Source organism: Canis aureus, chromosome 17 (genome assembly GCF_053574225.1).
Source record: "Canis aureus isolate CA01 chromosome 17, VMU_Caureus_v.1.0, whole genome shotgun sequence".
Lineage (NCBI taxonomy): Eukaryota > Metazoa > Chordata > Mammalia > Carnivora > Canidae > Canis > Canis aureus.
In genome coordinates, this window is record NC_135627.1 from 30344141 (window position 1) to 30365741 (window position 21601).

General features: G+C 37.1%; 1 protein-coding gene across 29 annotated transcripts in view; it reads right to left on the reverse strand.

Annotated features, from left to right (window-relative positions):
* Positions 1 to 21601, reverse strand: part of SCEL (sciellin) — a 297545-nt gene that overhangs the window by 53343 nt on the left and 222601 nt on the right. For 28 of the 29 annotated variants that reach the window (XM_077855300.1, XM_077855316.1, XM_077855313.1 and 25 more), the window contains 4 exons: positions 5056 to 5136; positions 3035 to 3115; positions 2353 to 2418; positions 582 to 641 (listed from right to left, as the gene is read on the reverse strand). In XM_077855300.1, the coding sequence (XP_077711426.1) occupies positions 582 to 641; positions 2353 to 2418; positions 3035 to 3115; positions 5056 to 5136 (288 nt within the window). The remainder of the gene's footprint in view (positions 1 to 581; positions 642 to 2352; positions 2419 to 3034; positions 3116 to 5055; positions 5137 to 21601) is intronic. The other variant, XM_077855322.1, reaches the window with a different exon arrangement.

Sequence of the window (21601 nt, forward strand, 5' to 3'; positions counted from 1 at the left end):
CTCTAAAAACCTATGATGGAGTTGATGAGGGTTTGCACTGGGGTGAGGCCATGTGGGCAAGCGGAGAATTTTACAAATTTAATGCATATATGCCTGATACTACATTGAGGGGGAAGACATGGAAGAATTAAGAATGATTCCAGAAAGGTGAGGTTGGCTGAAGGAAAGAACAGAAAGAAGTTTGGAAAGAGTGCATTTGGGAAGGAAGGTAAATATGGCCTAGGACATTCTAAATGAGGATTCTAGGAAGACAGATAAGATCTGAGCTAGTAGCATAAATACAGGACAAAGACTTGGAATAAGGTCAAAACCACAGACAGCTGAGGTGATGGAGATGAGAGTATAATCATCAAAATACAAAGCTGAGGAAGAAGAGTAACCCCGTATCCATGAGTGAGATCAATGTCAGTCTCACTCACTTTTCAGGGACATTTATCTAGAGAAACTGATTCTTTCTTCTTTTAAATTGTATATAGTAAACAGGGATTTTGTTTATATTTGGAACTTTTAAAGGCACTGGTTAAGCTTTTTTGAAATAGAAAGAAAGGAAAAATACAAGCTCAAAAGCTCTGAGCTCTTACCCCTTGTTAGTTTTCTGAAGTGAAGTGGCCACTTTAACAATATTCTCGAGATCCTGAGTCCTTCAAAGGATGAAAAATAAATGCAAGTCAATGATAGTAGAGCTATCCTTGAAGTGGCTAGAAAATCTTACATTTTCAGTAAAGAAAACAATAGTCCGTGTGTTCAGGAATTATTGAGTTTAACTGCATGATGAAATAGTTCTCATATCACCATGCGCACACACATACATACACACACACACACACACACACACATCAGTCATTTAACTGGGCATTGGCTCTGCCATCTAGTGTTCACTGAAATAACTACAGTTTCTCCTAAACACATTGGCTTCTCCCAAGTTCTGTACTTAAGAAAGGATATGGAAAAAAGCAGAGCTAACTACACAAGTAAACACAGCTGTGTGTTCAGAGGTGTTTCTAGTATACTAGAGTCAATGAGCATTAAGCAACATGTCCAGATGATTAATTCATCCCTCACATGCAGTGAAAATATCTGCCTTCTTAGACTTACAAAGCAAAAGAACGTACATTTTAAACTATAGGGTAAGTGGAAACACCTGACACATACAGGGCTCAAATCCACACGAATTCCTCTAGATCATGCAAAGAAATAATTGGGAAAATCCTTATTGGCATTCCTGTAATTAAGACCTATGTTTCCCAAACAATGTTTCATAGAAGGTTAAGAGGGTTACATGAAAAAAGAATTTTGCAGTCAAGTCAATTTGGGAAATACAACCAACTTTTGGAGATTCAGAATGTATATAAGCACACTGAAGGTTCTGAGAAGTCCTGTGGTAGAGAACTCTATTTAATTGTGTCTCCCAAATGGGTTGGCCATTAAGCCCTTCTTTCACAGAATATACATTGACATCTTATGGCACATGGGACTCAGCTTGGGCAATGCAAAGATACAGTTGCACTTCAAGTAACTAAATACAAGGGAAACATGATTCTCCCCAAAGGTAAGGGTATTCATGTGATATATGTTTCAAACTGGGACTTTTCTGATGGTCAAGGGACAAAACAACAACAAAAAAACAAAAAACAAAAAGTATGTAAGTTCTGCACTTTGAAAAATTGGTTGGTCATAATGGATAAGATGGTAAATTTAATGGTATGTTTTTTAACATAATAATTAGAAACTTGTTTATCATATTGATAAGCAATAGCATCATTTAAAACTGATATCAAAATAGTGGTTTCTTTAAAAAATAAAAAATAAAAATAGGATATAACCAAAATGCATACTATACCAGATGGGATGTGCAAGACAACAGGCATAAATCAGGACTGTCATGGGGAAACCTGACCCAAAGATCAATACAATTTGTGAGGCTTTTCCTGATGATGTGGACAGAACTGGATATGGCCTAATTATACAGCTAATTCTAGCAAAGCTTTTGTAGAGCAAGTTCAATCAAATGACTACATTTCCACCTATACATTTAAATATCAACACAACTATATCACAGTCCTTTGGACAAGTGCTGGGAATAAAAAGTATTTTCCTTTCTTAAGGTGTTTATTTTACTCTGCTATCACGGTCAGACAATGTTGGTTGTTTTCTTAATATAAAGCTTAGAATAGAAATCAAAGGAATAAAATTCTGTAGGTACACGAAAAAAATGTTTATTCCTCACTATATGGAAGCCAGCTGGAGAACTGATTTTGTCTCTTTTATTATTAATTGTCTGGCATTTTTAGGTATTCTAATTAGGCAAACATTGTACTTTCTACAGTTACATAGATATAGAGATCATTGTACCTTATACTTTTTTCAGTGGATCTGTTGGTTTCTGTATGTACACCTGGTTTAGTTGGACAAATCTGCCTATATTTTCAAAGTTAAAGATAATATCTGTTAGGTAAGAAAACACTTTTGTTAAATATACATTTTTAAGGAAACATTTATATTCAAAAAGATTACAGTGTGTTGAACCAAGAGCACCACTTAAGATAACAAACTTTACCTTAGCTCTTTCAGTTGGCTAGAACTCAACCATTTCTTATTTGAAAATCTGAAGTCCAATATAATAATTTTGCAATTTAGCCTATGTTTTAATACATTTTTAATCACTAGATATGCTTAGAAATATCTTTCCTAAATGTGTTTATGTTCATTTTTTATCTTAGTCTCCAATCATCAATAAGGCATTTTCATACGTATTTCTTAAGAATCTTTTTTGTTATCAGGAATCAAAGGAATGGTTTTTTCCTAAATATGTTACCCCCATTTGAATATGATCAAGGGACATACTTGCTGAAATAAGATGGGAAATTTTTTAAATTTCAATACACCTTCACACAATACACCTTCACACATGCTTCTTCTGTGAATGTGTGCACAAAACATACCCATGCTTTGCACAAAACAGGTCATAATTCATTTGCTTTCATTTCTTTAACTTCCTCATTTGGGCAAAATTTTCTGGAATGCCAGGTCTCACCTGTTCTCCCGTCTCAGCTGGTTAGGAGATGAAACAGGAGACCTGGGCTTTGGAGGTATTGGAGGGTGAACAGTTGGTTCCCTTTAAAACACATTGAGAATGACCACATTGAGTTGATAGAACAAGTTTATGGATATTAGATTCTGTCACAGTCTATGATATGAGGTTTTTTTCTGTTATTTTCCTAAGTATCTGATTGACCTACTTATACATTCTTGCTTGTTCTCAAAAAACTATATTCAACTATTTTTGTTCCCCTGAGGACATGTGTTAATTACATAGGAAACACTTTCCTTTCATATTCTTTCATTAAAATCATCTTGCTGTGATTAAAGTAATCAGGATTTAAAACATGCAAGTTGTCCTAATTTTATTTTTAAGATCACTAGAAGAAAGAAATTAAAGTAGTAAAAATGGATTAGACCAATTACCGTGAAATTTAGTTTTTTTTGAGTTTACACAAGCTCACTGCTCTAGGGTCACTGATTTTAGACTAGAATTTAGATAATACTAAAGCCAATTTATTTAAGGCCCTCTAAAAAATCCAATTCAAATTAATATTTATTTTCTCATTACTATATTAAGGAAAAATAATATAAGATGGAAAACTTAAAAAGTTATTTTAAGAGTTTAATTATAACCATTGCACAAATAAAAAGTTATAAATTTAGTTTATATTTTTCATTAATTCAATGAAGAAGTATTCTCCTGACTCATTAAAGGAAAAAAAATCTCCTCATCCTAAGGACAAAATTTCAAAGATCCTGTGAAGTTTCACTGAATAGAAATTCAGACTTCGGTTTTTAACTCAATAGGCTGAACACTTAATGCTACATAGCCCTGCTGCCCAGTCAGCATTTTCTAGCTGAAGTTACTCTCTTCCTGAAGAATAATTCTAGAATTTTCTTTCATGTTGTCAACAAAAATCATCATCAAAATGCAAAAATACAAAAGAATCAAAGGCAGGCAACCAAGTGGATCTAATGTATTCAGTCTTCAATGATAAATCATTTTTTAAATCTCACAATAATGGAAATGTGCAATGTATGTCCCGAAAAACAGCTCAAGATTATTAAACAGTTTAGCAGAAACACATGGGAAAATTTTCAGAACTTTGAATTTGTTTCTAAGTATTAATTATAGAGTGTCAGAGATTAAAAATGGAAAAGCAAGTGTGTTTTTTTCTCGATTTGGAGATAAGTTAATTAGAAGATTTTTTTTAATTATAATAGTTTCGAAATAAATTGCAAATTCCTTAGCTAAAACAAGACTAAAGAGCTACCCAAAAGTATTTCTAATATAAGGGAGGGTTTGAGTAGTAATACAGTTTTAAGAACATCTTTCATCAGAAAATGTAGCTTTTAGGAACTCCTGGGTGGCTCAGTCGTTGGGCATCTGCCTTTGGCTCAGAGAGTGTTCCCAGGTTTCAGGGATCAAATCCTGTATTGGGCTCCCTGCAAGGAGTCTGCTTTTTCCTCTGCCTATGTCTCTGCCTCTCTCTCTCTCTGTCTCTCATGAATAAATAAATAAATAATATATTTAAAAATATATAAAGAGAAAATGTATCTTTTAATGGGAAATTTAACTAGGAGTAAATATAAACCAAATGCATGTATATATGTAGTTTCTATCTAGATTATATATGTCAAATACTACATATGTATGCATGTATATTTATATATTTATATACACAGAGAAAGAAAGAGATTCCTTATATAATGCTTCCTTATACATAAATTAGAAGAAATGTGAGGATAAACACTTCCTGGACATGAATATTGTTCAGCTTCTATTTTGAAGGTATATTTCCATAAGATAGGAAATGGCTGTAAGTATTCAAAGGCAAACATAAACATGCATTTGTATTGGCAATTAGAATTAGAAAAGCTTCACACATGCTTCTTCTGTGAATGTGTGCACAAAACATACCCATGCTTTGCACAAAACAGGTCATAATTCATTTGCTTTCATTTCTTTAACTTCCTCATTTGGGCAAAATTTTCTGGAATGCCAGGTCTCACCTGTTCTCCCGTCTCAGCTGGTTAGGAGATGAAACAGGAGAACTGGGCTTTGGAGGTATTGGAGGGTGAACAGTTGGTTCCCTTTAAAACAGAAAACAGCAATTCATTTTACCATGGAAACATGGCAAATTTTAGCATCTATTAACTGAATGTACTTATGGCCTATATGGAAATAACTCATGCATCTTATACCACCACCCCCTATATGAGGTAGCTGAAGGGCCAGAATCCATACAGCACTAAACTTTAGAAGAGTCAAATATTTAAATTATAAATATTTTCAAAGTTCATTTAATCAGATTTTTGGAAACCTTATCCTCTTTCACTATAGCTTGAAATATAATGTGTCCTTTTCAAAGATTAATATTTTGCTTGACTAGTTCAAGCTGTGGCATTTTGGGTCAGCAGCATATGAGCATAGTAAATGGTTCTTGAGCATTAACATATAATCTTCTTTAAGAAATGTGTCAACCATCTGGCTGCTATGGAAACAGTGAGGAAGGTTTTCAGTTTTACAGACCTCATGATAAAGTTGATTTAAAGCTCTTAACTAAATCTAACTTAAATATTGGCAGCACAGGCCAGTTTGCTTCTAGCAAAGCATGTATATACTGTCAGCCTAAACTTTCCAACCGAGAGCCAAGGCAGCCTCTGAGCCAGTGTGATTTGATAACCTAGGAACTGCAGATAGGCAATTATATATATATTTTGGATAGAGTCACCACCTAACTTATCCCAGGGGCTGTCACCCCTCTTCCCTCACCACTACTAGAGTAGCTCCCTATTAAATTCAATACCTAGTAAAAGTACACATGTGATCTAGACTCCAGGTAACCTCTGGCTTTTGCAGCATGGCTAGGTGACATGTAGGCCCTGGAATCCAGTTGTCTGAATTGCCAGCTGTGTGATAATGGGTTAACCTGATTCCATCTCTTCATCTGTAATGACCTTTCTCTTAGGATTGCTGGGGGTATTTTCAGGTATTTTCAGAATTAGATCATGCTTTTATTTAACAAACATTTATTGGTAGCTTTCTATGTACAAAGTGTTCTACAAAGTGGATAATCTCCCTGTTCTCAAAAGGCTTTCAATGCACAAATCAATGTATGACAGATAAAATAAAACAGAGTAAGAGAATAGAGAGGGATGGTGCAGGAACACTATTATATAAAATGAGAGGGTCTCTTTGAGAGGTGAAATTTGAGCCAAGACTTGAAAGAAATGATAAAATGAGCCATGAGAGTATTGGAGGAAAAACATGTAAAGATGGGCATCATCAGCTTAGAGATGACATTTGACACTTGAAACTGGGTGAGATCACCAAGGGACTCAGTGCAGATAGAGATACAAGAGGGCTAAGGGTTAAGTCCTGCAGTATTTAGATGTCAAGAATATGAGAAGGAAACAGCAAAAGAATCCAAGGAGAAATGGTCAAGGAGAAAAGAAGAGAAATATGAGGGTTTAGCACCCTGGAAGTCAAGTAAGGGAAGTCTTAGGAAAGGAGGAACTGGCCATGCCAAATGCTATGGACAGATCAAATAAAACAAGGATTGAGAAGTTTCCATGGTCTGGGCAAGATAATGCTCATTGGTAACATCGATAAGTGCAGTTTTGATAGAGCAGTGGTGAACAAAACATTATAGAAATGGATTTTGGAGACAAAGGGAGATAGAGGTGTTCTGCAGTGAAGAGGAAAGAGAAAAATAGATAGATTCCTGAAGGTCAGTCGGTCAAGGAAGACTACTAGAGTATGCACACATGGTGATGGGAACGACCCAGTGAAGGGCCTCACTTTGATGGTGCAGGAGAGTGAGCAGAAAAAAAGAGACTTGAGAAGTAAGGGAACTTCAGACACAGGTGGGATGATTGGTTGGTCATAGATGGAAACACAGAGAGCTCTCTCATTTAATCCTCACTGTGATCCCAGAGATAAATGTCATTCTTCTCCCCACCTTACAGACAAGAAGACTGAGGCTCAGAAAGTGAAGATAAATATCCCATAATGATACAGCTGGAAAGTGGCAGAAGGAGAAATCTAAACAAGGAAATCTGGCTCCATAAGCCTTCTCCATGTTTTGATAGGAATCCTTGGGCAGCACCAATGGCTCAGTTGAGGTTCGTGGTCATGAAATTAAAATAAAGCTAACTACCATTGTTTTCTCTTGCTACATTTAGCTGCTTAGGGAGCAGAAGCAGACAAAACAGAGAGTTGGTTCTAAGTTTATAATTCAGCCAAGTAAGTGTGACAAAGAGAATGATGGCAAAGGAAAGGAAGGTGGGATGTGAGGAAGTGATTATAAGAAGAGATTATGGATCTGAGATGGACGTGGAGGGAACAGGATATGAGGGGAGAAGGAATGTGAAAAATCAATGGGTTAGTGGGGGCAAGGCTGAGAAACTTCTGGAATCAGAGGACTGGAGAGAGTGGGCTGAATGGAATAGATAGAAAGTAGTAGGAGAATGGGAAAACTGAAATTTTGAAATTTGTATGGTTACTTACAAGGGCAAGATCTATGAGAGGCTAAGGTAGAGAAAAGGATAAGATCAATGGTGAGAAGATAAAGAAAGTGAGAAGTCAGGGTGGGGAAGGATTCTCCATATGGGTTTGGAAATCACCACACATTATGGTAGGAGATATGTGTGAGACAGACAATGAGCCTGGCGTCAGAGTCTTCAAAGAGTGCAAGTGAGTGACTCCAAGACCTTCAGATAACTGCAATGAGGAAAAGAAGCTCATTATGCCATGATTTCAAGGAAGATAGGGGAGTTTTAGGGAGGAGAAAGGTAAAATTGATAAGTAGTAGCAATGAGGAGAAAACAGAACCTCTCCTCTTCTTTAGGACCCTGTGGAAGCAGAGTCTTCTGGAGGATCCCAACAGAGGTGAATACTATTTTGTCAGAGATGAGACTGCAGAATTGCCAGTTTTGAGAGTAATAGATGACACAGCCAGGGAGGTACTGTAGAAGGTTTGAGTGGTTAAGCTACTGTTAGGTTGGGTCAGGCTCAGTGATGGACAGAGCTCTCTGTAAGGCTAGTCTAGGTGACAAGAAATGGTCAGACCAGGCTTCTCCTGAGGGATCCATGGCCATAGGGATGGAGAACAGGATGCAATTAGTTCTAAATCTTTCTCAGCAGAGTATGGTACTGATTGTCTGGGTGATGGGCAGTGGAGCAGCCGAGCATGGAGCATTGTGGGTCTCCTGACTCTTGTGTGGATGGTGGCACTGAAGCCAAGAGAAGAGCCTGCCGAGCATTCAAGCTCTGTCTGGCTCCAGTAAGTGCTTGCTATATGTCTAGTGTCATGGCTGTTGTTACCCAACATGAACCCAATACTGTAGCTGTGCCAAAACACTTGCACTCCTAACCATCTCCGCCACCATATTCTTTCTGCTCCCTGGCTTGCCTGCTTCTCCCTTTCCCCTGGACACTTCTTCCTTGCCCTTCAGACTTGGCGTGGGCATTACTATCTCTGGTGGTACCCAAAGCTGTGATAGATATATCCCTATGTTTCTCCTTAGCCACCCTTTTAATGGCTCTATGACACTGATTTGGATTAAACATAATTTTCTGTCCCCATACGGGGCCAAAAGCTCCTAGGATAGTTATATCTCAACTACTAGGACTGTGTATGATTTGGGTGTCCAATAAAAATGTGTTGAAAGAAGGAGTGATTGGCTGGATTTCTATTTGGTGAGAAAGGAAATAAATACTGAAAAGGGGCTTGAAACTTCTGAAATCTGTTCAAATTTAGCCGACCCGTTGAACTTCACTGTTCTTTCCCCTACTGAATACCTAGTAGGTGCCAGGAGCTCATATGAGTTCTGTTGTTACATCATATGCCTGATTTACAGTTTACATAAAACAATTTAACATAAAAATAGTCTCCCCATTCTGGTTTAGTGCTAGATTTTATAATTGGATATTGTTTATTTGAATATCATCATTTCTCTCAAAAAAATATCCCTGTGTTAGGAATCATGGGATATCACAAGAGATAATGTATCTTTTGTGTATCAGGGAAGATTAGCTGATTATATGCTTTTCTTCCAGAGGTAGAGCAAAGGGTAAGAAGATGGTCAGTGCTGGATAATAAATCTGTACAACACTGGATATCTGAGAACAGGTGGAAGAAAAGTAACAAGATGGAAAGGAGGATTACAAAAAGGGGAAATATGATGGTGCCACACTTTGCTTATGCCAGAATCACATTGATTGAAAAGCTATGTATATTCCATATCTGATGGCTTAGCCCTCAAAGAGGTGGGTAAATATTGACTGGGTATATCTGGGAAACAGATATGGGTAGAGAAGTAGACCTGGGTACCCCGTACACAGTGTGGATATGGTTTGGAGATGAAAGAAAGAAAAAGTGGATGTGCAGTTGTGAAGACCAAGTGAAGCAGAGGAGCATATTTATTTCTGAGGGTGCTGCATTTAGCCCCCCACTGGGCTGGGGCTAGTCAATGCCACATTGACTTCAATTCATCTCAAAGGAGCTTTCATTTGCATCTCCGCAATGACAGCCACAGATGACAGAACCCAAGCCCTTAGGGGCAATGAGAGAAGTCATTCATGCCATGCCAAGAGCTTGATGTGATGCCAAGTAGGGGGATTAAAATGCAAGAGCGAAGCAGGAAGCTGTGGCCTGGAATGTTTTGAAGAGAAGGGAACAAGAGACACGCATGTGGAATGATCCTGTTTGAATACTGCTTTGAGATGCAATGTTTAAGCTTGGATAAAGTTGACCTCTGGCTGTACACTCTGTCTTTCCCTTAAGCCCACATGACCTTTGCAGGATCGATGTCACCACATTAGTGGCTATGATTGTAAAATAAATGAATAAATAAATAAATAAATAAATAAATAAATAAATAAATAAATAACTTTCAGGAATAAAAAGACAGCTTTCACAAGAAATAGGAAAACTTGGAGATAATAGCCCAAAGGCCAGAGCTAATAGAAATAACATTGTGAAGTGGCTTATATTACTTCATTTTCACATGTTGCTACAAAGATCACTTCTTTTTGTATGGCTTTTTTGCACAACATGCCTGGCTCTGTGACTTCTGTTTGACTGCCTTTGTGAAGAGCATTTCATTACTGCAGCACACACTTAGGATGAAACAAGAATAATTGACTCTAATATTGAACTATGAGTTTTGTTTTCACTTTCCCATCATGTTTTGCCTGTTTCCCACACAGAGAATTTTTAATAACAATGACAAAGGAGATGGAATTTGTATTTTTTTTGAGTTTCAGTACCAGGCTGACTTCAAGCTCTCACAAACTTATTTTGGTCCATCCAAACATCCTTCTCTCGTGGAGTTTTTTTTTTTTTTCCCCCAATGAATCAAAAAGGTTATTTTCCCTGTATCATGGTGCTTACGCTCAGCCAGCGTTTCAACTTAGTTTTTCTGATGTTGAATCTCGTATGTTTTTCTCTATAATATACTGCATCAAACCAATACCCTTCCAGGTATTCCCAGTGAAAATCTAATAATGACAGGTTGTTCTGCATTGCTTCCTTACCCAAGGACAGCATCATTACATTAGCTCAATGAGCACTTATGCCACAAATGCCTCAGGCATAATGTTAGGACACATAATAATGTAGATCAAAATTGGGCATTCGAAAACTAGAAAAGGTGCAGTCTCTACTTTCAAAGATCTCATTGAAAGCAAGGCATATGTTCAAAAGAATGATTACTATAATGAAGTCTCACTTTCTAGTGGCCAGAGGCCATTACAATAAACCATAACACAGCAACAGAGTGTGCACTGGACTCAAATTCCAGAGCCCTAGGTTCTAGACTAGCTTTGCCACTAACTAAATTTGACCCTAGAAAGAGGGCTGATTCTCTGAACCTCTGCTTCTTTATCTATACAAGGAGAAGACTGGTCTAGATCTGTGGCTGTAAAACCATTACATGACTGAGGGAAGGCAGCATGATTACAAGGCATCTTCAATTCCACAGAGCCCCGAGCATTTGCTGTAAACCAAGCACCTTGAACATTTATATACTGCACTTTCCAAATGTATGTAGGTGCAATTGTAGTTAATAAAATTTAAATTAGCGTAATTCATGTCAGCTTTATAAGAAAATATGTCAATATTCTCTGGTCAATAGATAAAAAGGTGACACAAAACTTTAAGTATTGCTGAATTCATAGCATCTTTACGTCCTTAGATATTTACTCAAAGACTAATAAAAAACAGTCCAATTATTATCAGGTGAAGTTGTAAAAATTTTTAGCATTAAAAAAGGAGTCCACTCAAAATGGATCATAGACCTATATATAAAACATACCAGTATAAAACTTATAGAAGAAAAATCTCTGTGACCATGCATTAGGGAGAAGGTTCTCAGATATAACACCAATAGTACAATTCACTAAAAAAAATAATAATTTGATAAGTTGGACTTCATTAAATTAAAAACTTTTTCTCTGCAAAATACACTGTTAAGAGAATGAAAACAGAAGCCACACTGGCAGAAAAATATTTGCAAATCACATATCTGACAAAGGACTTGTAAGCAGTATGTAATTTGTTAATTAGTCAACTGTAAGTAAACAAACAACCAATTCAAAAAATGGGCCAATGATTTGAACAGATACATCACCAAAGAAGATGCACAGATAACAAGAAAGCATATGAGAAGATGCTTGACATCATTAGTCTGTAGGGAAATATAAGTTAAAAAAAGAATGAGCTACACTACACACCTATTAGAATGCCTAAAATAATTGTTTTAAAAGCTGACAATACTAAATGATGTTAACAAAGTAGAATAACTTGAACTCTCATGCATTGCTGGTGGGGTGCAAAATAGCACAGCCTCTTTAAAAACTGGCAGTTTCTTATAAAGTTAAACATATGCTTACCATATGACCTAGCAATCCCACTTGTAGGCATTTATTCAAGAGAAGTGATCACACCAAGAAACAGACATGCCCTCAATCCTGTATGTCAAATTTAAAGCCCACAAAAATAACCCAAATTTCCCTCACCAGGTAAATGGCTAAAAAAACTCTGTGGCTCCATATAATAGAATATTACTCAGCAATGAAAAGGAATGAGCTATTGATGCACACAACAGCGTGGATGAATCCCACATGCATTATGCTAAGTGAAGAAAGCCAGATTCAAAAGGCTGTATATACTGTGTGATTCCATGTAGCTAATATTCCTTATATTCCTGACAGAGGAAGAAGAACGATCAGAAGACAAAGAAGTGCCCCCAAGTCTGCTGACACTCTTAAGTAAAGTGTGGGTCTTTGCACCCCCCCACCCACTTTTCCCACTGCCCTTCTTCTAGGCTCTTGGAAACCTAGTTCCTATGTCACAGTATGTTCTGGTCACCCACACTATACCATACCCGGGATGCCCTGTCTTCTTGCTCCAAAGCCATCCCCTATTCATGAAATTCAAGCCACCATCCCTTAGCATGTCCTAATTCTGCCCAGTTCTTGCAGAAAAAAACAAAAAAACAAAAACATGGTTTAGGTAATTGACACTAAGATTTGGATGACCAGATGACCCTTTTAACCTCTCAGAATTTTCATGCTTTTAGCTGAGGTGAGATTTATAATCTCTAGTTGATAGACCTTCAAACAATACTACAAAAGGGTAAAATAATTTTAAAAAATCAAACCATTTGATTTTTATGACTGGGGCAGAGGGAGTTGTCAAAGGGCAAGGCATTTACCCCTAGGTATCCTGATTCTCACAGCTTCTTCCTCACCCCTGCTTCTGAACCTGAAGATACCCCGCTTCATCATACTTCTGGGGGCTCCCTCAGTAGCAGTAGAGGCAACAGGGGCTCCAAGGGAGAAAGGCTGGTGGAATTCAGAATGGGGGTAAGCACAGATGTCTTTGTTGGTTGTTATTTGAATGTGTTTAAGTTACTTAAAACTAGTGTTATGAAATCAGAAACTGTCTCTGTTGACCTCATAGGACTGAAAAAGCAACTAACTCTATGCTGAAGGTTAAACCCTTCACTGACATATTTTGAATTAGTGTTCTCCTCACTCTAAGCAAACAATGCTATATAAAAACAATGACCTTATTTCAGGTTAACATTTTAATTATTTTGAATATCTAGAATGGGTACTTCTTTCTTTTCTTTTTTTTAGAGAGACAGAGCAAGAGAGAGAGAGAAAGAGAGAGCATTCAAATATACATGTGAGCGGGAGGGGAAGAGGCAGAGAGAGAGAGAGAATCCTAAGCAGGTTTCACACCCAGCCAGAGCCAAGGTGGGGCTTGGTCTTCTGACCCTGAGATCATGACCTGAACCAAAATCAAGAGTCAGACACTCAACCGACTGAGCCATCTAGGAACCCCTACAATGGATATTTCTAGGCATTCAGATAAAATTTTAAAATCACTGTACTTGGATATTTTACTAAGAGTCTTAGAATCTTAAGTTTTACAAAACAGATTCTAGTCAATATAAAGATTTTGGCTGAGATAAAAATAAAACATATTGATTTAATTTACCATGACAACAAACTGCAGAGTGTTTGGTACCAATAGAGTTAAAAATGAAGCAGTATAATTAGAAAGGTTACATTTTACCATTTATAGTTACAGACAGAAAAATATAACCAGAGCAAAGTTGCCATGGCAACTTACATCTCAATCAGAATTTTCTTTCCTCCTTCAACTCTACCAATCAGCTAACTGAATGTGAAAACCACTGAAGAGGAAGAGGTTGAAACAAATATGGATGAGAAATTATAAAAGTACATAGCAAGCATTTAACTCTATAGCAATTTCCTACAGAAATTCCTTAGGTATGTTTCCACTATTTTAATTTTATCAGAAGTATGTATTTTCTTCTCTGTCTTTGGAAATGATTCCAGAAAAAACCACATTAGTGTTTTGGTAGTGGTGGTGGTAGTAGTGGCTTCATTGCTGGTCTTGTATCACCATAATGGGTAACATTGTAAACATTCATATTGTCTGTTAAGCAACTACCTTAATTCAACTTCAGTGAGTTTATTAATTGAGCGCCACATGCCATTTAACCACCAAATCTCTAAGTCACCTAAATACATAGTTAGAAACACTTGAATGTGTCATAAACAGAGCATATTTACTCTGAAATCAGAAGCAACTTCAACCTCAACTTCCTAGAAATGCTGTGTCCACATTTCATTGTGACGTGACTAAATATTTCTCAGGAATGATGCCTGTTATCCATGCCTTGGCTCAGGCTTGGCAAATGTCATCACTCTTTTGAAGGACTCACAAATGAGGAAAAGTTTAAGAACTTGAAAACTGAAGACATACACTAGTGATATTTTGTGACTATTGCAACTTTGTGTTTATTATACCCTCAATGACTCACTCTCATTTGGGGCAAGTCTTCATGTTTAGCACTCGTGACTCAAACTGACTCCCTGATACACCCTGACTTTCTTGAAACTGGGACTAAGTCTTATACATTTCTGTATTCCTGGCTTCTAGCAAAGTGCTTCCCTAGCACATAGAGCTCAGTAATCGTTTTGGAAAGAAAGAGACAGACACAGAGGAAGTGGGGAGTGAGGGAGCTATACAAACAGTCATCATAGCTTAAGCACATAGAATAAAGCCTAACTACAAAAATAAATATGATAATGGGTTGAAGGAATTCCCTATCTTGTAGTTATTAAGAAATGTTATAATTCATTTATCAATATGTACTTATTAACAAATTACTATGGATAAGGTCATATGGATAATTCAAAAAATTATAAGATGATGCCATCTAGTTAATGAGTATACCATGAAAATAAGTAATGTTCTAAGGCAATGGACGATTAATTGCCAAGTGAGGATTGTCGACAATAAGTTTTTTAAGTTCAGATGACAAAAACAACCTTGAGCTAAGAAAGCTTATGGTGGAAGTAAGATTCATACCAGATCTTGAAGAATGGGCTCATTTTGGATGTAGAATGAATCCACTTACTCTGCTTCCCCAATACCTACCGCATATCACTCTTCACCTTTACCACGCAATTGAACTAGTTACAGTTTAATTTTCTGGCTCCTCCTTCATCACTTAATGTGCAGACACACATCAAGGTTCAACTTTCATTCTCTTTTTCATTTAATATTTTCTCCATAGTAACTTCATTTCTGAAGATATACACTTAAAATCTCTGGGATCATTCCCAAACCTGGATCTGTGGCACCACCTCTTACCTGAGTACTCCCCCATTTCCCACTGGTGATTACCTCCACAAATATATATTTTCAGTATCCCAGACTCCACCTGTCCAAAACATTGCACAACCTCTTAAAACCAATTGTGTATTCCCCATTCTGCTCCTGTTTCTTCCTATACTGATTGGTGGCATCACTAGGCTTAAAATCACCCTGGACTTGAAAATCTGGGATTATATATTTCCTTTCTTCCCCCCAAATGCCACACCTCTTTCAGGACCTCTTCCCTAAATCCCTTTGTTAGAAGCTCTCCCTACCATGTCAGAGTTACCAGAGAATGTTGATGCTTTTCTCTTGATCCCATCACTGATTTTTGTGCTATGATTTTTTTCCTGCATCCATACTGTCCAACTTTGGAACTTTGGAAGCCATAAAAGACCCCAAATCACTGCTCTCGGTCAGAGTTCTTCACTCAGAAACTGCCTGCCATGCTGCTGAGTGGCATCACCTAGATATAAAAATCCCCTCTGTGAATCTCCCTTTTCTTCAGGAGTTCTCTTGCCCTCTTGCCCTTCTGGGTGGTGGCTCCCATGCAGTTGTTTTTGGAGAGTCTTATTGAAGGGACTGACTCTCTCCCCAGGCAAATATATCAAAGCACCATCCAAATATGGCTCAGAGTGTGCAACTACCTCCGCCACCAGTGCACCAGAGGTCATATCTTTTTTTTTTCTTGAATGGCACCCAAATCCTTCACTCACTACAATGACTACTGAATAAGAAAAAGGAGATAGAGAGGTCAATGAGATTTTTTGATACTTTAAGTGTGGGAGACTGAATGTTTACATTATTGTGACGTAAGAAAATAGTGCCTCCCAAAGAAAGAATATATCATCATGTTTGGTTATGGGGATGAGATTTTCTGAGAAGAGCCTCTCACAGCAAAAAGAGAACTAAATTGCCTGTATAAATAATTAATAGAAATTTGAGGGGTGGAGGGATGAAGGGAGAGGAGGAGATAGGGAGAGAAAAAAGAAAGATGGAAGAAATAAGGAGTGAGGAGCTGCTGAACAAAATAGCAACAAAATCAGGCCTATAGAGAAGTGTCAGCCAAGAAGAAATAACCAATAATAGGTGTGGCCAAAGAACTAACAAACAGGAATTTCTAATATTACATTTGACTTTTTTTGGTCTGAGCTTCTACAATGTATTGTTAGCACTTTCATCACCCCACATCTTTATTAAAATCTTATGCACAAATGAACAAATCAGGGGAGGAAAGCTGCCATATCTTATACCTGAGTGAGTATGAAGCAGAAAAAACAGAACAGACATGACTCAGAAGTGATATTTTGAAGACAAACCAGATGAAAACTTGGCCACAAGAATGTAAGTGCCCCCAAATGGGGGAGAAGACAGGATTCTAAGCAGAGAGGACCTTATATACCTTATATGGTCTATGGAAGGTGGGATAGGATGCATTTAAAACAGGTTATGTGACTGGAACAGACAGCAACGGGAAGTTGTGAGGGATGGGAGCCAGGAAAGGGCAGGCAGGCAGTACTAAGGATTGGGTCTTTATTCTAAGAAAAATGGAAAGTCATATTTTTATTTAGGAGGAGGATATATTCCATTATCCTTTTATAAATATCATTAGGGCAGCAGTGTAGAGAAGAGATTAGGGGAGTGGGTATCAGGGTAGATGAAGAGAGAATACCTAGGTAGCTACTACTACAGTCCAGAAAAGATATGATGGTAGAAATGGAGGGAAGCATATGGATTCAAGAGGCATTTTGTAGATAACTTGATAGGATTTACTAAATGGATTGAATATTGGTGATTAAGGAAAGAAAAGTACAAAAAATAACTTCAAGTTTTCAACTGTCAGTGGGCTGAGCACGGTATTACTAATTGAGATAGAGCATCAAGTTAGTGTGGGAAATTATGAATTTCATTTTGAACATGTTATGTTTGCAAGGCTTCTGAGAAATTTAAGGGAAGATGTTGAATAGGCAGTTAGCTAACCAAAATCCGTCAGAGAAGAGGTGCGGAGTAGATATAAATGGAGTCAAGAGCACAAATGTGGCCATTGAAGCCCTGGGCATGGATAATTTGTGGAGGAGCAGAAGGTAGAATAAGAGGGAAGGAATTTTGAGGCTTTAGGAGCATCAACAATTAATGGCTAGTATAGGATGACGATGTGGCAAAGGAGACTGAGAAAGAAACGTTAGAGGAAAGAAACCCAAGAGTATGTTTGGGGCAGGGAAGGGTTGGGGGTTGAGGAGCTTCTCAAAAGACAAGGAGAGAGATTTCCTAAAGGCATGAATATCCAGTGATGCCTTTTGAAAGGTCAAGTAGTCATAGGGACTGAAATGTCAATAAGAATTTATCAGCAAAGTCATTTGTGACCTTGAGGAGAGCTATTTCTATGAACTAATGGTAGTGGGAACCAGAAAATAAAGATGGCAGGTATCATCAACTTTTTTGAAAACTTTGGTTGCAATGGAGAGATAAGATGCCAGTCTAATGGATTTGTGTAATTAGGCTATTAATTTTTTTTTTTTTTAAGTAGGCTCCATGTCCAGCAGGGAGCCCAAGGTGGGGTTTGAACTCAGGACCATGAGATAAAGACCCAAGCTGAGATCAAGAGTGAGATGCTTAATCAACTGAGCCACCCAGGTGCCCCTAGGCTATTCTTCTTTTTTTTTTTTTTTTTTTTTTTTTTAGAAAAAGAGAAAGCATGCGTGTGGGGAGGAGGAGGGCAAAGGGAGAGGGAGAGAGAGAATCTTAAACACACTGGGTGTGGAGCCTACATAGGGCTGGATCGTTCCACCCTGAGATCATGACCTGAGCTGAAATCAAGAGTCTGACACTTAACTGAGTGAGCCATCCAGGGCCCCCTAGGCTATTACTTTTCAAGAAGCTATTTTTTTAAGATGAAAGGGGTTTGAACATGGAAATGTGGGGAAATCAGTGAAGCAGGGGTTTGATCACAGAGGTAACAGGAGAGACAGCTGACTGTAACAAGGAACAGCAATTATAAAAGGTAAAATCTTGATTCGGTCTTAATTAAAATGAAAAGAAATTATAGGTTCCAGGGAATTTGATAAGGTTTCAGAACAAATAACCTTGTTGTCTAGGTTGGTCATTCAAAATACTATGCTGGTTGTTTCTCTTCTCAGCAAGAAAAGGAAGAGGAGGTCAGAGAATATTTCCATCCCAATGACCAAGGAGCTGCCTTAGAAACCAGCTAGAAAAGGTTTAAGTTTCAAGCTTTACATGCTATATCTTGTTACCATAAACCACAGCTTCTCTCTTTAATCTTGTTAAGAAAAAAAAAAGCAAGAGGCTTTCAAAGATATTTAACTCTTAACTCCAAAATTGTTTGATCACCCAGATCTTATCTCTCATTGTAAGACTAATGTATACCATACATAAAAGGATATCTATTTTAAGAAACTGCTTTTTTTCTTTAGCTGTTATATATGGTTATTTTAGAAAATTAAATTTTATCATTTAATCTCTAGTTCAACTCACCAACCTTTTATTAACTGTGTATAGAATTACCTGTAGGTATAGCTATAGTTGTAGGCATAGAAAGAGATATAGATGTAAATATAGTCCTATATAGTCATAGGGATAGATATACGTATACATATAAGTATAGATAAAGCTCTGATAGCATGAGTCCTTCTGCTGGTAAAAAAAAAAAAAGCTTGAGATGCTTTGTAAGGCAGCTTATATATACCTGTAATAGATTTTAATCCAAACACAATGCCAAAGCAAATTTTTAATTCAAACACACCTAAGTTTGATTTTTCCATATTCCATAAGTCAAGAAAGGAACAACTGAGGGACAGGGTGATACATGGTGTTAAACCACGGAGACGACCATGGAGACGTCAAGGGGGAAAAAAGTTGAATAAAAGGACTCACTCCAACAATGGCTGGGAAGTCTGATGGTCTTTTCGAACGTGCTGCACAGACAGGGGTGTGTGAGAGAAAATTAAAACTCTGGGAAAGATTAGGTGATGGGAGAAATGAAGGTTCACAAGATGAAGAACAGGAAGGAGAGTGAGAGTGTCAGTATTAAGGGGAAATTCTCTTGCAGGAGTCAGGAGTAAGGGAAAAGAGAGGAGACCAGTGTATAAGTGAGGGATGGGGAAATATACTTAGGATTGGGCTATTAGCTAGTATTAAAAATCATAGTCTCCCATTTTTATATTTTTTGACCTATTTTCATTTTCTTTGCATTCTTCTGGGGACAAAGATCTCTTTTTGAAGCCTTTGCTTCCTTTTATCATTTAATAATTGCTTCTATTTTTCAGCTTCCGCTAAAAAAGGTTCTTTTTTCAGCCCTAGGAATGCACTGGCATTAAAGGTGAGAAACAGAAGCTGTACTCTGAGCTCTTCCAAAGAAAAGCACTTTAGAAATCAAAGACTGGTATATTGTTATTATTCCCTTCTTCCCCTGAAAGCTTGGCATGACATTAGCTCTGATCCTCAAAGAGGAGTCTTTCAGTTTAGCCATTATATTAATAATCTGTGCCTCTAAAAAAGGAAAGGATATCTAAATTGATCAACCTAGTCCAATAATTTTCTCTTTCCTTTAGTTCTGGCGCTATGGATCTGATCTAGGATCCAGAAATAGGAGCATTGTGACTCATTTTATCTTCAATGTAAAATTACACCCAGCAATGAATAAATCGTAAGGGCATATAGCCAAGCACTACCAATTCTGTGCAAACAGAGGTCCACAAGTTTAATGGGCATTGAAAGCATGAGATATTAACTCATGAATAACCCTTCTGTATTTTTATAGTCATATAACCAGTTGCTTATTGTAATGATAATTTTACATTAATATTGGAATAATAAATAGAAGATGAACATAAGATTTTAGAAATAAGTAATAAATATTTTTAAGTACCAATTATCTATCAAGACAAAATTGGATGGATCTTAAAATACTCAGGAAACAATAGTTTCCTAGCAAAAACCCTAGCTAATATTTTCCCCACTTAGGGGAAATATTTTCCCCACTTAGGTAGCTCCATAAAAGGTGTTATTCATAGAGACATATCTAAACACTGACTGAGGGGAAAGAAGGTTTTAAACTAGAAACATAATCCATACTTGGCAGTTCATATAATTGGAAGTCACCTATAAATGAGATTCAAAAAGAAAATATTTTAACAGGAGGTGGATGTAATTCCAAGTTGTGATTGTTCAACGTGTTTAATAATTATACATGTATAAATAATATATATATTTATGTGTAATATGTATATATGTGTATATATATACAGATATATATACAGATGCAACATGTATAGAAAGAGCTCTTTGTGTCTATTGATGAACTAAATTTATTTACAAACTATAGAGCCAGCCTAAATTATAATAAAGGATATTTATTCCAAATATTTCTGTTATTTGGAAATAAAAGAGACATTAAAAGCCTACACAACATATGACAATTTTAGGAAATAAAACAATCTAATACTAAACAAGCACATTGTTTAATAACTCTTTTTTCCAATTGTTGAATTGGGAAAATAAATCCTATTGGAACATCGAAATATTCAGTGAAGATATTCTGGGAGTTGAAGATATAAAAATAATTTTGGATACCCTAAAGCAACACCAAATCAGAAACTTATTTTTCTTTGTGTGTTAGAGATGGCATAGATTATAGGAGTTCTGCACATATGTCTGCTGCTTTGAAGATCAGAGTGTAGGCTCCATGTTTTCTTCACTGATACATCCCAGGATCTTAGAACAATATCTGGCACACAATAATCACATATTAAATTAAATGGTTGTTGACATTCCTAGCACAGATTTTGTAGAACAAAGTGCCATCCACATGGTCTATAATCTTAGTTATAATAATTGATCTCAACAAAAAATAAAAGTAGAAAACACCCATTCATCCCTTAAAGTTTACAAAAAACTTGCAACTCATATCCTTATCCAGTCATTTGCGTTCATCACTGCCTGGAAGGGGTGGTGTATCAGGAGCCCACTTTTGAGTCGTGCCTGGTGCTTGATTCCATTCTCTCCTCAGCCACTTGTGGATTGAATTGTATGCCTCCCAAAATTCACATGTTGAAGCCCTAACCTGCTTCAGATGTGACCTTCCTTGGAAATAGGGTCATTGCAGATGTAATTAGATATGTGAGGACAAGGTCATAGTGGAGTTGGATAGACTGCATATCCAATACGACTAGTGTCCTCTTAAGAAGGGGAAATGTGGGACACAGACATGCACTCAGGGAGAATATCTTGTAAAGATGAAGGGAGAGATCTGGATGATGCTTATACCGACTCAGGAATGCCAAAGGGTGACTGGAAACCACCAGAAACCAGGAGAGAGCATGGAACAGATTCTCCCT